General features: G+C 41.7%; 1 protein-coding gene across 2 annotated transcripts; it reads left to right on the top strand.

Moving 5' to 3' along the window:
• Positions 1-190: 190 nt before the first annotated feature.
• acsl5 (acyl-CoA synthetase long chain family member 5) lies at positions 191-10,541 on the top strand. Of its 2 annotated transcripts, none has more exons than XM_037080269.1 (22): positions 191-345; positions 2,028-2,216; positions 3,698-3,857; positions 3,939-4,050; positions 4,150-4,214; positions 4,308-4,409; positions 4,491-4,590; positions 4,920-5,098; positions 5,247-5,279; positions 5,407-5,458; positions 5,876-5,949; positions 6,041-6,118; positions 6,251-6,385; positions 6,506-6,640; positions 6,737-6,832; positions 7,093-7,165; positions 7,807-7,895; positions 8,077-8,193; positions 8,838-8,981; positions 9,069-9,170; positions 9,613-9,684; positions 10,388-10,541. In XM_037080269.1, the coding sequence occupies exons 3-22, from the start codon at positions 3,702-3,704 to the stop codon at positions 10,520-10,522; spliced, it is 2,049 nt and encodes a 682-aa protein (XP_036936164.1). In that variant the 5' UTR covers positions 191-345; positions 2,028-2,216; positions 3,698-3,701; the 3' UTR covers positions 10,523-10,541. The 2 variants fall into 2 exon arrangements, with proteins under 2 accessions (XP_036936164.1, XP_036936165.1); XM_037080270.1 differs by having other exon boundaries at positions 240-345; positions 2,115-2,216.
• The last annotated feature ends 3,858 nt before the right edge of the window (positions 10,542-14,399 follow it).

The following is a 14,399-nucleotide window of genomic DNA, read 5'->3' as shown; positions in this document are numbered from 1 at the left end:
ACACACACACACACACACACACACACACACACACACACACACAGATGAGTGGAACATGTTTGTTAATAGTTTTTATTAATTTAATTAACAAAAAAATAAATAAAGTCAGTACAGCAAAATCCAGGTGAAAATTGCGCTGTGGGTCTCCGGAGAGCAGACGAGGCAGGTCGAGCCTCGCTGGTTGCAGAGAGGCGCTCACACCTGTGTGCAGTTTAAAGGTGCTAATGACCACAGGTGGGCAGATTGTGCATTAGTGGTGTTGCTGGCTTCATCTGCTTTGTTTCCCCTCCCGAGAGGATCCCTGCTCAGCCTCTGGTCCCAGACTACCTCTGCTAATCCCACCAGGTAACCTCACAAAGCTTCTCCTAATGAACCTTTACCTTCTGATCAGTGTCCAGCAGAAACGGGATCAGTCACACACAAGAAAACATTGGTAGAAATTCAACATTTTGTCCGTATGAATCCAAACAGCTCGGACTGTCATTCGCTTAGGATTCAGAGCGCCTGTTTAGATGCTCGGAAAGGAAATTCATTTAGTCTTTTTGATCAGATGTAACTTTTTAAAAAGATGAAACTCTTTCCTCTAAAAGTGGACAAAATGTTGACTTAGTTGACTCAGTTTTCACTTGAAACAAGAATTCACTGTCTTTTGACATATTTGTGTTTAACCTCAAAGCTGCAGTGAGGTCGACTGAAGCCTTTTGCTTTCCTCACTTCAGATGGGTCTGATTCCTTTTGGCGCATTTATGCTAAATCGCTGCGTTTGCTCGGAGGCCTGAATTCAAAAGCAGGAAAACACACCATTGTTAGCTTACAGCGGCTAATGTTAGCAAATAGCCTTCACTGAGTGATAGATCTGCAGTGGCTGCTGTCCAAATGTTGCCTTGGTTCACTTTTAATCAGTAGTTCAGATACAAAGGTGCAATCACAGCTTCGATTACAAGCGTCTGACCTGAATAAGAGTTTTTAACAACAGACTCTTCTGGTATTTTAAACTGGTCTGTGGCGTTCAGCCGGTCTCAGTTCTCCTCTCTGATTGTTCTAATACAAGAACAGTTTTGTGAAAAGTATTTTAATCGTGAAGATTATATCATTTTTATGTTGATTCAAGTCTGTAGTTAAATCACAGGATCACCAGGATTATAAGACAGTTTCCTTTTTCTCTTTCTGTGATTTTACCTGTTTTCTGTCCTGCTTTCTTGTTTCAACTCATTTTGTACTAGACCTCCTTGTGTTCGGCTTGACTGGTGCAGTTTTTAATCTGTAATATTCTTTTGGCATTGTAAGTTTTTCTTTTCTTTACATCTCTCCCACTCGCACGCTTCACTCTCCTTCCATCGCTCTTCTAACACCAAACGTGAGCCAGTGACTCAGATCATGGGAGACACTGCAAATGGTGGCTTCTCAAATGGTCTTTAAGATTTAGGCGCGCTCGTGTTTTAGCACAAAATCCTTGAGTTTGTTGCTGCTAACGTGGCTGGAAATGTCCTCACGGTTTCCTTGTTGCGTCGGTTGAGCAGAGGTCACAAACGGTGGTCTGTTCGCTGTCACAACACCTCCGTCCCTTCTCCTCCTGACAAGAAAGTCGGCTCATATCACCTCAGAACATAATGACTTTATATTTGTGTGTGTATATATGATATAAACCTATTAAACACATCTGTGGTTTGGGGGAAAAAAAAAATGTAGAATACCGATTTTATTCTGGCTTCTGGGCTGATTTTAAAAGAATAGTTTGTTTTCCATTCAGTTTCTGCAATTTAAGGACTTTGAACAAATAAAGTGCAGATAAGACTGTTGACCTTTCACCAGCTGAAGCATCTTGGCCTCCTCTGACACCGTCTCAGATAAACTTTATCTATCTGGACTCAAATCTAAGCCGTTTATTGGTTGGTAACGCTGGCAGTTTGAAATAAATTCATCCATAATCAGATTAATAAATGACACAATGCTCCCTTTTGATATTATGACACGCCGCTCAGAGCAGTTTTGACATCTGTGCTTTTTTTTTTTTTTTCTTTTATCAGTGGAGATGATGGTGGCCAAGGTTCAAAGGTTCTTCTGAACTCTGTCTGTTATTTATGAGTTCTCATTCTGTGTGTGTCGGCCTTCAGTGCAGAGGAAGAGGATCTGCTGCACACACACACCTCACACACACACCTCTACCCGCCTGTCAGCTGGGAGTGGAGTGAAACACCTGAGAGGACCGACAGCAGGTAGGACAGAGACACACAGGACACATTTAGCAGCATTGTTCATTTTTAAAAGCTGTTTTCAGTGTCAGTTTGAATTGTACTTTTGAGTTTTGCCACCAGATGCATGTTACTATGTTAAAGGAGCAGTTCACCCCAAAAAATTAAACATTCAGTCACAATCTTCTCTCCTCGACGGAGATGGAAAGTCGGAAGTTTTGTTGTCCACAAAACATTTCTGGAGCTCGACGTCAAAACAGCGGTGCAACATTTTCCTAAACAGCTGAAGTAGACGGTCTTTAAAACGTAAACAATGAAATGTCTCCCAAGAAGCTTGTGTGGTGTCATTAAAGTCTCTAGGAAGCTTCAGGATCCCACATTGATTTGAAGATGTTATTTCCACCCTTTTTACTCAACATTTGTAGTGAGTTGAGGAACTCGACTTTGCTTCCAGGGTGCAAAATAATGTGTTTTTCAAATCCAGTTTTCGGACCTTCTTGGAGACCAGATGTATGGAGCCGTCCACGTCTGCTTCAGTTGTTTAGAACGCTGTAACACTATTTAACTGTGAAGCTCCAGAAATGTTCTGTCAGCTACTGAACTTCACCTGACTTTCCATCAGCATGAGGTGAGTAGATGACTGAATTTTCTTTTGAGCTTTAAATGTCATTAACAGGACTCGATTGCCATAAAACGTGTGGTCGGCACGTTCTCGTAAAATAATTAACCTTGACCTGAACATCGATCACAGTTGTGACTCATGAACCAAAGAGGTCTCGAAGGTCAAAACTTTTTATTTTTTAAGAAGGAAGCTGTAGTTTGACAGTAGTTCTGCTGAGAGACGGCCCGAGTAAACGAACATATTGTGATCAGCTGACTTAAACATTGTTCTGAGTGTTCTTGGTGTTGTGCAACGGTTGTTTTCTAATCACTCAAGATGGAGTCCAACCAGCTGACTTTGACCTCAAGTTTTTTAGAGACAATATCAAGAGCAGAGTCGAGGAGCGTAGGATTGCATAATAGGATTGCATATCGTGAAGGGGGAGGGGAAAAAAAAAAGTGAGATCGAACAGATGGAAACGACTCCAGTTGGTTTTTAAAGTGATGTTAAATTCACTTATCATTTTCAAAATATGCTACAGTCTTGGATTTAGTTCTGTAGTTTTGGTGCGGATAGAAAATGACTTTTCTAAATTTGTGACAGTTTTGATTAAATTAAACAGCAGATGATGATCTGAGGCTGTGAGGGGGATTGGAAAGCAGCAGCAGCAGCAGAGTTGGGGATGCAGGCCGGTCCAAAGCAATCAAGAGACTTATAAATAACTAAAAGGAATTTTGAAATCGATCCTAAAAAAGATGCAGGGAGCCAGTGATGGTTATCTAAAACTAGGGTGATTACTTGAAATGTAGTTTGTTGGTTTTTTTGGCACATCATCCAAGGAGATTAAATACTGTTTTAAACAGTGTTTTGAATCTTAAGAACTGAATGTTTTTTGCCTCCGCAGCACCATGGACGCCCTTCTCCAGTTGCTGTTCTCGCCTCTCCCGACCTCGGCCATCATCTTGCTGTTGGCCGTGGCGGCTGCGACCCTGTTCTACCTCAACACGCGGCCCAGCCCCCTCCGGTCGCCCTTTGACCTCAAGTGTCAGACTGTGGGCATCAAGGTAAAGATGCTTTCAATGAAGCATGAATGTTATTCATCAGTCAAGCGTTGATTCTCAGTGATTCTGCTCTCGTGTCCTCAGGATGGAGCGAGGAAGTCCGCGCTGATGGAGGACAACAACAACCTGACAGCGTATCAGTACAGTGACAGCAAGACGCTGTACGAGGTGTTTCAGAGAGGTCTCAAAGTTTCAGGTGATGAAATCTTTCTTTTACTCCACAAAGTCCCCCAGGTAGACCACTAACGCCCCTTTTTTTTCAGTTTTAATGTTGCGCTTGTTTTCTCCTCGGCAGGTAACGGACCATGTTTGGGCTACAGAAAACCAGGAAGGCCGTATCAGTGGCTCAGGTACAAACAGGTAAAACGTCATGAAACAACACACGCGACGATGTTGAAGAGTGAACTGCAGTAAACTCCCGCTGACCTTTACTCCCCTTCCTGTCTGTGAAAGGTGTCTGACAGAGCCGAGCACCTCGGGTCAGGGCTCCTGCAGAAAGGCTTGAAGCCCAATACCGACACTTTTATTGGCATCTTTGCTCAGAACAGACCTGAGGTCAGTGTGGACGTTACTTTTAGAAGTTTTTATGTTTTTTGTTTTTGAACAACATGTTAATGCCGTCTGTTTCGTGGGCAGTGGATTATTAGCGAACTGGCCTGTTACACCTACTCCATGGTAGCGGTCCCCCTGTACGACACCCTCGGTCCTGAGGCGCTGGTGTTCATTATCGACCAAGGTAATTGGAGCTTCTGTTGCACCGTAATGCTGCTAATTACAGAGCCGAGTCCAGAACCTCAGCAGCTCCCCACAGAGATGATATGTGCGTCTGTGTGCTCTAATCTTTTCACCTATTTATCACAACCGCTCCTTCAACCTGTTCCTCATTTTCCCTTTTTCATTATCTGCCCTGTTCTTGTAAAAAAAAAACATGTTTTTACTTTGTGAATGAACAGACGTACAGCATTAGCATCGACAATTGAAACTTTAATCTAGTGCAGCTGCTCGCCTCATGAAACAATCAGTTGTTTCACTGATAATGCAGCTCAAGGTTTTTTAATCTTTCAGCTGAGATCTCCACGGTACTGTGTGACAATCAAAACAAGGCAGAAACTCTGCTGCAGACCCGTGAGAAAGGCCAGACTCCAGTTCTCAAAACAGTCGTCATCATGGACTCCTTCGACTCGGCGTTGGTCGAGAGGGGAACAAAGTGTGGGGTGGACATCGTGTCCATGCAGGATGTGGAGGTACTGCACGCTGAAAACAAACAGTTGTGTTTGTACTGGCTTCGTTTCAGGAATGAACAGTTGTTTAATGTCTGTACTTGTAAGTTATAACTGTGAGAAGAAGCACGAACGTGATTGAGAACATGTGTTTTGTTTTTGTGTTCTTCAGGCTCTGGGGAGAAATAATCTCCAAAACCCAGTTGTAAGTTTGTTTTCTGATATCCGTGTAAATTGATTTGAATTAAAAAATTTTTTTTTTTTTTTTTTTTTATAACACTGACCGAAGCTGCATGAGGTTCTGATGTTTTCTGATTTCAACGTCCCAACAGCCCCCGAAGCCGGATGATCTCAGTATTGTTTGCTTCACCAGTGGAACGACAGGTAATCAGCTGCAGGGAACAAACAGCCCAGAGCCTCCATGATGTTTGAGTTCAAAATGATTACCGCTCCTTTGGGATGAACTGTGCTTCGAGCCAAATGTGAAAATGATTGGATGGGCTCGTTACATGCCTGGATAGTCACACACGCCAAATTAGTTGGGTTTTTTTTTTCCTTTTTTTTCTTTTTTTTTATTGATGTTTTGGGAACTAAGGTTTTCCATAAATATGACAAATTGACTCTGAAATGATTCACCTGCCCAACTGATCTTTAAATAATCACTTGAATTGTCTTCCAGTGTGAAATTGGTTTTATATTTGAACATTTATGTTCAAGTGTTTTTATAAAGAATGACTTGTTTTGATTCCAGGGTTTTACTTAAAAATGAAATTGTCCTTCATGGGTTCATATCTTTCTCAGGAAACCCAAAGGGAGCCATGTTGACCCATGAGAATGTGGTTTCTGACGCAGCAGGCGTCCTCAAAGGCTTTGAGGTAATAATCATTGTTTTAAACGCCTGATGGGAAATATTTCAAGCATGTATGTGAAAGACGTGTTGCTGACCTGAGCCTCTGTGTCCCACAGACGGCGGTTGTTCCGACCACGCAGGATGTGAGCATTTCATTCCTGCCCTTAGCGCACATGTTTGAGAGAGTCGTCCAGGTGAGCGCCAGCCTCGACCACGACGTCCTCAGAAGTCTCTTTTAATAAATACAAGGATTGTAAAGGTGCTTTTTACAATGAAGTGTTTTTTTTATTTATTTAACAAAGGTTTTTTGGTCTGTTTTCTTGCAGACTGTGATGTACGGTGCCGGAGCGAAGGTGGGATTCTTCCAGGGTGACATCAGACTGCTGCCAGACGACATGAAAACCCTGCAGCCCACCATTTTCCCAGTGGTGCCTCGACTTCTCAACCGCGTCTACGACAAAGTAAGCGATCTTTTGTCTCAGACACAACAGCCGCCCTCTCTCCTGTCCTCTGCTTTAAACATCAGCCGATCATTTTTCAGCTCCTCGTGTCGAAATGTGTAAACAAATCCCCGTCACCAGGTTCAGAGTGGCGCCAAATCGCCTTTCAAGAAATGGCTGTTGAGCTTCGCTGTGGAGAGGAAGTACGCTGAAGTGAGGGAGGGCATCATCAGGAACAACAGCCTGTGGGACAAACTCATCTTCCACAAAGTCCAGGTCCTGAAGTCCAGCGGTTCTGATCCAACAGATACTGACTTCCTGTTTTCTGTAACACAATGTGAGCGCTGACGTGTTTTCTAATCTTGGCTGTAGGAGTCTCTGGGAGGACGAGTGCGGGTCATGGTGACGGGAGCAGCACCCATATCTCCATCGGTCCTCAACTTCCTCAGGGCTGCTCTGGGTTGCCAGGTAATAAAGATTTATCCTCCGTCTGGGTCGGTCGAGGGTCGTATTTACACATCGGGACGTCTTCCTAAACATTTACTCCGATTATTGTCGTGAACACAACTTGAACTCTGCAGCGTGGAACAAAACAAACCTGATATAGTAACAGTTGTTTGTGTTTTGGGGAAGTAAGAGGTTTCACAACAGTGTCCGGCTGTTATTGATCGCTCCGTGATGATGATGTCACTATAACCTGGTCATGCTGATCTCACTCTGACTGGTAGATCTTTGAGGCTTACGGCCAGACGGAGTGCACAGCCGGCTGCACCTTCACCGCACCCGGAGATGCCACCTCGGGTATGTAAGCTCAACTGTCCTGCAGTTATATTTATATATTTCAAATGTTTTTAGCTTCTCAGACACGAGGATCTGCTGCTTTGTTGTGACAAATCAAACAGACTTGATTTGTAAAGCACCTCATACAGATTAGTGGAGCTCAACGACAGAACGGAACAAATTTTGACTGTAAAAGTGAATTTAAAAACTTTGTTATCTATCTTTTAGCTTAATGTCTAGTTTAAATCTAGAGTTGGATTTGGACTGTCTGTCAGCTAAAAGATTCAAAGTCACAATTTTTGGAATATTTTACTTTTATTTGTTCTGATCCAACAGATTAATGAATAATGAAAATAACATTAGTTGCAACAAAATGATTTAAATGAGTTCCACCTCAACCAGCCAAGTCAGATTTAGTTGTCATCATCTAATGGGGATTAAAGTTTCTGTATTTTGATACTGATGCATTTTAAAAAGGTTACTGAAGAATTCTGGTATTTGTACTTTGAATAAACCATCCAACAGTCGATAAGAGTCACTTTGCTTTCATATTCAGTTTTGACAAATGAAGCCTGTGATGAAGTTTGGTGTGTTTTTTTTTTTTTTATTTTTTTATTGGACCTTGTACAGACGACTGTGGTCAACATGATCTTCTTCCACAGGTCACGTCGGGGTGCCGCTGCCTTGTAACATTGTGAAGCTGGTGGATGTTGAAGAGATGAACTACTTTGCTTCAAATGGCGAAGGCGAAGTAAGACTTGGTTCTAAAGATGTCATGGTTTAGTTCTGTTTCCCCGCTATTCTTAATGAAAAGTCACAGAGACCCGGAGTATAAATCCACATAAAAGCTCGAGGAATAAGCCGCCTTGTTTGGATGAACCCAAGAAAAGTATTTGAGGGTCTACTGACGTAAGTCTCTTGGTCTCTTTCAGGTCTGCATTAAGGGCAGAAATGTGTTCAAAGGATACTTGAAAGACCCGGAGAAGACCGCAGAGGCCTTGGATGAAGACGGTTGGCTCCACACGGGAGACATCGGAAAATGGCTTCCAGTAAGAACCAAAACCCAGATAAGAGAAAAAAAAAACTCCCGGGTCATTCCACGCCCGCCCCTCCGCCCCCTCTTTTTTTTTAAATATGTAAATGAGTCGAGCGATTGTCTCATTGTTTATCACAGTCGAAAACAAGAACAACCACAAGCTCTTGCACCAGATGGGACCCTCGGGTCATATTCTGTAGACGGTAATTAATCTTGGATTCAGAGGAAAACAGTTTTGCGAAAACAGGGTAATTTTGAGGACCGTTCGCTCGACAAGCAATAAGACGATCTCTCAGCTGAGATGTTGCAGGAGATCGTTAGATCGGCAAAAAAGGTTGTAAAGGAGCTGAATGTTGTAGCTTTACTGGGTTTTATACTGTATGTTTGACTCTTTCTTGGGTTTAACCTGCTTGTATCGTGTCACTGATGCTGCCAGTCGACCAGAAAACAGTCCAGCAGATAAACCTCCTGTTGCTTTGGTCTAACCTTTCTGTTAGACCAACTGGTATGGTAATATTACAACTACTGGTTTACACACTTGCGTTCGATCTTTAGTTTTAAATAGGCTGTGGACTAAACAAAACCACGGCTGTTAATTCTGCAAAGGTCCATTTTTCCTCCAGTTGAAGCCATTTCTGCCTGTTTTTTTGTGCACAGAGTGGAGTTCTGAAGATTGTTGACCGGAAGAAGAACATCTTCAAGCTGGCTCAAGGAGAATACATCGCGCCAGAGAAGATCGAGAACGTCTATGTCCGCAGTGGACCTGTGGCCCAAGTATATGTGCATGGAGACAGTCTACAGGTACGATTTTTAAAAACAAGCATCTGTGCGTATAAAATGCATCCAGCTTCTTCCTCTGATTCAACTTCTCTTCTTCCATGTCCGTAGTCCTGCCTGGTCGCCATTGTGGTCCCTGACCCGGAAGTCCTGCCTGGTTTCGCAAAGGATCTGAACTGCCAAGGCTCCATCGAAGAACTCTGCAAAAACACAGTAATGTTTCTGTCTGATCTGCTGTCACACACACAGTCGTCTCTAACAGCATCTCACTGTAAAAGAGGCAAAAATAAGCATGTGCGCTCAGGTGTCGCGTTTCCATCACAGCCAGTAAACACTGAAACTTCTGCAGAGTCATTTAACACAGGACTGAATTACAGTTGTACCTGTTCCCACTCAATACAAAATCCAGATGTCGGTGGCTTTTCTGTCCGGTGTGAAAAAGGATAAATGACACAGCCGAGTGTCTCCTCAAGATCACCTTTCTACCTGAGCTCCAGTAAAAACTCTCTGCAGTAAACATGATCATTAACACACAAGCAGCCCTGTGCTCGCTGCAAAACTCATCAGTCTGAATGTCAAACTGAATATTGAAAGTGGAGCCGCTGAAGGATGGAATGTGTCTAACGGTGAGTATAATTTTTTTTTTTGTTTACAGGAGGTTAAAAAGGCAATTCTTTCAGACATGACCAAACTCGGCAAAGAAGCAGGACTCAAGTCCTTCGAGCAGGTAACAACACCTTGTTAATAGATCTTCACATTTTTACCAAACCTGGCTCAGTTCTCCCTCTAGTGGTCAAAATGAGCAGTTTTGCCAAAAGTAATGTCTCACCCCAAATCCTCCTCCTGTCTTATTGGCACAGTAGGTGCAGATGTTTTAAAGGAACAGTTCCCTCAAATTTTAAAATCCAGTCATTTCTCCCTCACACACCCATGAAGATGGAAAGTTGGGTTAGGTTTTGTAATCCACGAAACGTTTCTGGAGCTTCACATCAAAACGATGCTGCAGCATTCTTCTAAATGTCTGAACAAACATTAAAAAGGACTCCTGAAGCCCTGAAATCCGAAATTTATCTGATACTTAAAATCTTTTTTTTTTTTTTTTTTAAAGGCAAAACCAAAAGTATTGGTGCGCTGCCCGACTGCAGTGCACAAGCTGGACCATGAGTCAAGGATGTAATTGTCTGTTTTAGATTAGTTTGGGATGTCTGTGCTTCAAGAGACTCAGATTATTATTATTTTTTTTTAAAAAGTAAATTACAGCCCAAAAACAATTCTCCACCAACTTCAGCTGTTTAGGAGAATGCTGCGAAGCTGTTTTGCTGTGACACTCCAGAAATGTTGGACCTTTTTTTAAACCTCTAAACAAACGATTTTTTTTTTTTCACTTTACTTTTTCCTCCTCTTCTTCTTCTTCTTCCCTCCTGTTGCAGGTGAAAGATATTTACCTCCACGCAGAGCAGTTCACCATCGAGAACGGCCTGCTGACTCCGACCCTGAAGGCCAAGAGGGCCGAACTCAAAACTCTCTTCCAGCCACAGATCGACAAACTGTACGCCAACATGTAATAAATGAAATGAACCTACACCACCGGCTCCTCGTTTTATTTTTTAAATTTTTTTTGCCTTCTCCAGATGAATCGGCTCAGCAGCCTCTCTGAACGCCTATAACAGATAAAAACACTTGAGCTCTGCTGTGTGTTCTGGCAGCGGACGGTGAGATCCTGTTAAAGTCATCTTCCTGCAGAGAGGTTATAAACACAGTGCAGTCGGGTGTTAGCTGGACAGACTGTCGGGCTACAAACCTGAGTGAATCATCTTCTTACCAGAAGAGACGGGAAGCTCTGACCACAGCCGGAGCGTCAGGTCTGTTCCAGTAAACCGCTGCGTTTCATGGATGTGTTGAAATTCACCTCAGATGATTTGTCACAAAATATGATTGTGAATCGTGAGACGCACAGTGAAGGAGAATACTTTATTTTTAAGGTTTATTACTGAGGTCACTGCTGCTGGTTGTTCTGGACCAGATGGAGCCGATTCCAAAAATCAGTATTTGGTCACAATGTGTGAAACCTGGTTTTCTTGTCTACAAACAGTGTAAACACTGAAAATGGTGTTTCTGAATATCTTCACCCTGGCAGGAGTTCTCAAAGAGCTCAGTTTTCCGTATACAGAAGAGCAAAACGCATAGAAAAAGCTTTAATTTAAGAAATACACGTATGCAGGTTCTTTACTCCATGTGACAAGTGAACCTATCGTCATATAAAACAAGCGGAATGCCCCTTTAAATGTTCGTGTTGGAGCCAGTGTGACAGAAAATGAGATTAATGTCACATGTTAAATACTTTTATAAGGAAAGAGAAGCAGAGAGCACAAAACATCGACACCTCAGTGAAACTTTGAGACTAATCTGAAAAACATGAACCCAAACTTTGAGCTGATCATCAGTAAGTGTAATATTTGTTTCTGTTGTTGCTCGTCGCCCTCTTGTGTTATAAAACTGTCCCTGCAGCTTCTGATGCTTCACTGAGCTGCAGGATTCAGCTGAATCAGTGCACGTCATCAGTGGATCAATAAAGTTTTACTTTGTCACTAAATTAAATATTATTTAAATCACTGATAGTTTGTATTCTTGTACCAGTTGAATTATTCAATGTTAATCTTACTATTTTTTTTTTTCTGGATAATTATTGTGGTTTAAATTTTTAGACTTATTTTAATTTCTGGTTTTTATTTTTTTTAATAACATTTTATTTTTCTTGTTTTTATTATCAGATTATATTTTATAAACTTTTTAATCAAAATGTTTGTGCAATATTTAAATTTCTGTCTATCATAATTTTTACTACTTGTTTTCATCTTTTATTCTTTCTCTTTTATTATTCTAACTTTTCATTTTGTTGCAGCTGGTGTTCGTGCATGTGCAGCTCTCACCGAAGATTGAACAGAAGGTGAGACGTCTCACTCTGTTGTTAAAACGGAGCGTTCAAGACACATTGTGTTAAGCGCTGCTGCTGCGATGCATCATAGGAGGAAAATAATGTGCTTTTTGATAATTAAAACATTTATTTCATAGTTTATTTATCTTATGCAGCAGGAGAACACAGCATTTTTTTTTTTTTATAAGCACTAATTATGTCCTCCAGAAAAGGTGTTAGAAACTGTAATCTGACGAGTAACCGAAGCTGTCAGGTGAATGTAATGGAGTATAAAGTCATGTGATCTGTCTCCAGCCTCCGGCATGTTGCAGGGACTGTGGCCGGATGCTGCCCTCTAGTGTCGGCTGTCCTCTCAGACTCGCTCCGGGCTGCAGCTGGCTCCTGCTCCGCTCCACCTGGAGTCTCCACCGGGACAAACCCCCCCCCCACCCACCCCGCCGTCCTCCGCGCGCTGCTTGTGACCCGTGAACGCACCACGTCCCTCCGGTCGGTCAGACGGTGAATCTGTCCCGCAAATGTCCCCCCTTCCTCCTTCTGATTCTTCTTATGCGTTCACACCGCGATCATTCCGAGAGGATTTACCTGCTTTTTCTGCTCAACTCGTGTGATCAGAGTTCACCTGAGAACCGGAGCAGCTGCTCGGCTTCAACATGGCTTCTTCCGACACAGGTGACCGCGAAGAGCAGGTAAGCGGACCGAAGCGACTCAGGAGCTCTGAACCAGGACTCATCTGCTGGTTTCTGCTCGTGTTGTCTTGTTGAGAGAGTGTGAGATACACAAACCCAGAGGAGCGAGTTTGTTTCTAAGCTCCTGATTGTTTCCTTAAAGTTTCATTTCCTTATTTCTCAGAGGAGAAATCTCTCCAGAATGTTTTAATCTGACGTTATTTCACTTTAGTTTTCAGTGAGTGCAGTCATCCAGCTGTCAGATACAGATGTGTGGTTGTGTTTTAAGTTGTACCTGGTTCATTCTGATCACAGAGCTGCTTCTTTAATGACAGTCAGAGTTTTTTTTTTTACTTTCACTTGACTCCATGAAGCGACTGCTGACAGGATCTGTCTTCACCTGAGCACATAGTTCATGTCAGAGAGAGTTGTTCACTGACCGGATCACCATCAGTCTGTGTGTGTCGCTCACTGTTTTTAAATGTTTGTCTTGCAGCTTAAAAATGTCAATAAGCAGCTGTTGACTTCCATTCATGTTGACACTGTCACACATTTGCTATTAATGTCGCCAAGGTCATTTCTTAAATGTGAATATTGGGTAATTAACTGTGTTTCTGGGGAAACCTGTGGATTAGTAAGTAATAAAACAGACTTTTCCTCACTATTACAGGCAGCCGTTGACCTCCATTCATTAATATAGGAAAGCAAACTGTTGATAGAGTTAAACTTTTCTATTTATTTTACCAAGGTTGTTGAAACAGCGTCCTTTTAGATAATTAACTTTGCCTCTGGGGAATTCTGACTTCATGGACAAAATGATTAATCAGTTAATCTAGTTAAAACAGCATGTGGCAAGTTAATAATAAAACAGACTTTTGTCCTTTTGTTACAGGCAGCCGTTGACTTTCATTCAGTCCAGTTGAAACAGTCAAACGTTTGCTGTTATTGTTGCCAAGGTCATTTAAACTGTCCTTTTTTAGACAAAACTACCAGTTTGATCCCTGTTATGGTTCTTAAAAGTGAATATTTGCTTGTTTTTGTTTTAAACTGTCTCAACTTACAGGAAGTTAAATATATTTAAATATATTTGGGCTTTGGACTCTAATCTAGACAAAACGTTTAATATGAATAATTTTGACTCTTTACTTAATCCAGAAAACAATCTGTGGATTAGTCAATAGCCAAAAAGTTAGTTGCAGCCCTATATGCTGTTTTCTCCCCATGATTACAGGCAGCCATTGACTTCCATTCATTTCTATAAGAAAACAAACTTTCAAACAGACTTACTTACAGACTCTTACTTTTGCTGTAATTGTTGCCAAGGTCATTTAAAAGGTGCACAACAAACAAACTGCCACAGTTTGATTCCTGTTCTGGTTCTTAAATGTGATATTTAAGAACTTTATTTTTATTATCTTTACTTACAGGGAGGAAAATACCTTCAATGTGTTTTTATCAAAACAAGTAATATGAATGAAATATGAACTTTGCTTCTGGGAAATTCTGATTCTCACTTATTTCTCAAACGAACAAATAATCACTTAATCCAGAAAATGGTCTGTGGATTAGTCAGCAACCAAACACACCATTACAGGCAGCCATTGACTTCCATTCAGTCCTGTATCTTATGAAAGACTGTTAGCAAACGTTTCAGACTTTCTCGAGATGCGTATTTCATCAAAGATGTGAAATTCCAGTCAAAATTATGATGTTTTTGCTTGGAACATCGACTTCAAGATTCATGATTTGCCAGAAAACCTGAATAGCTGCTCATCTGGTTTGCTTAACTGTAGTAAATGGGTTCAAACATACAACATCATTGGTAAAATACTCTATATTTGA

The sequence above is a fragment of the Acanthopagrus latus genome, chromosome 20 (genome assembly GCF_904848185.1).
Source record: "Acanthopagrus latus isolate v.2019 chromosome 20, fAcaLat1.1, whole genome shotgun sequence".
NCBI classification, from domain to species: domain Eukaryota; kingdom Metazoa; phylum Chordata; class Actinopteri; order Spariformes; family Sparidae; genus Acanthopagrus; species Acanthopagrus latus.
Note: the sequence above shows the minus strand (reverse complement) of the source record. Positions and strands in the feature narration are given on the sequence as shown.

Bases quoted from the DNA above. Each gene is read 5' to 3' on its own strand.
- acsl5 (XM_037080269.1), top strand. From the start codon at position 3,702: ATGGACGCCCTTCTCCAGTTGCTGTTCTCGCCTCTCCCGACCTCGGCC. The intron at 4,051-4,149 runs GTGATGAAATCT...TCTCCTCGGCAG, and splicing joins GAGAGGTCTCAAAGTTTCAG to GTAACGGACCATGTTTGGGC. The intron at 5,459-5,875 runs GTAATCAGCTGC...TATCTTTCTCAG, and splicing joins CTTCACCAGTGGAACGACAG to GAAACCCAAAGGGAGCCATG.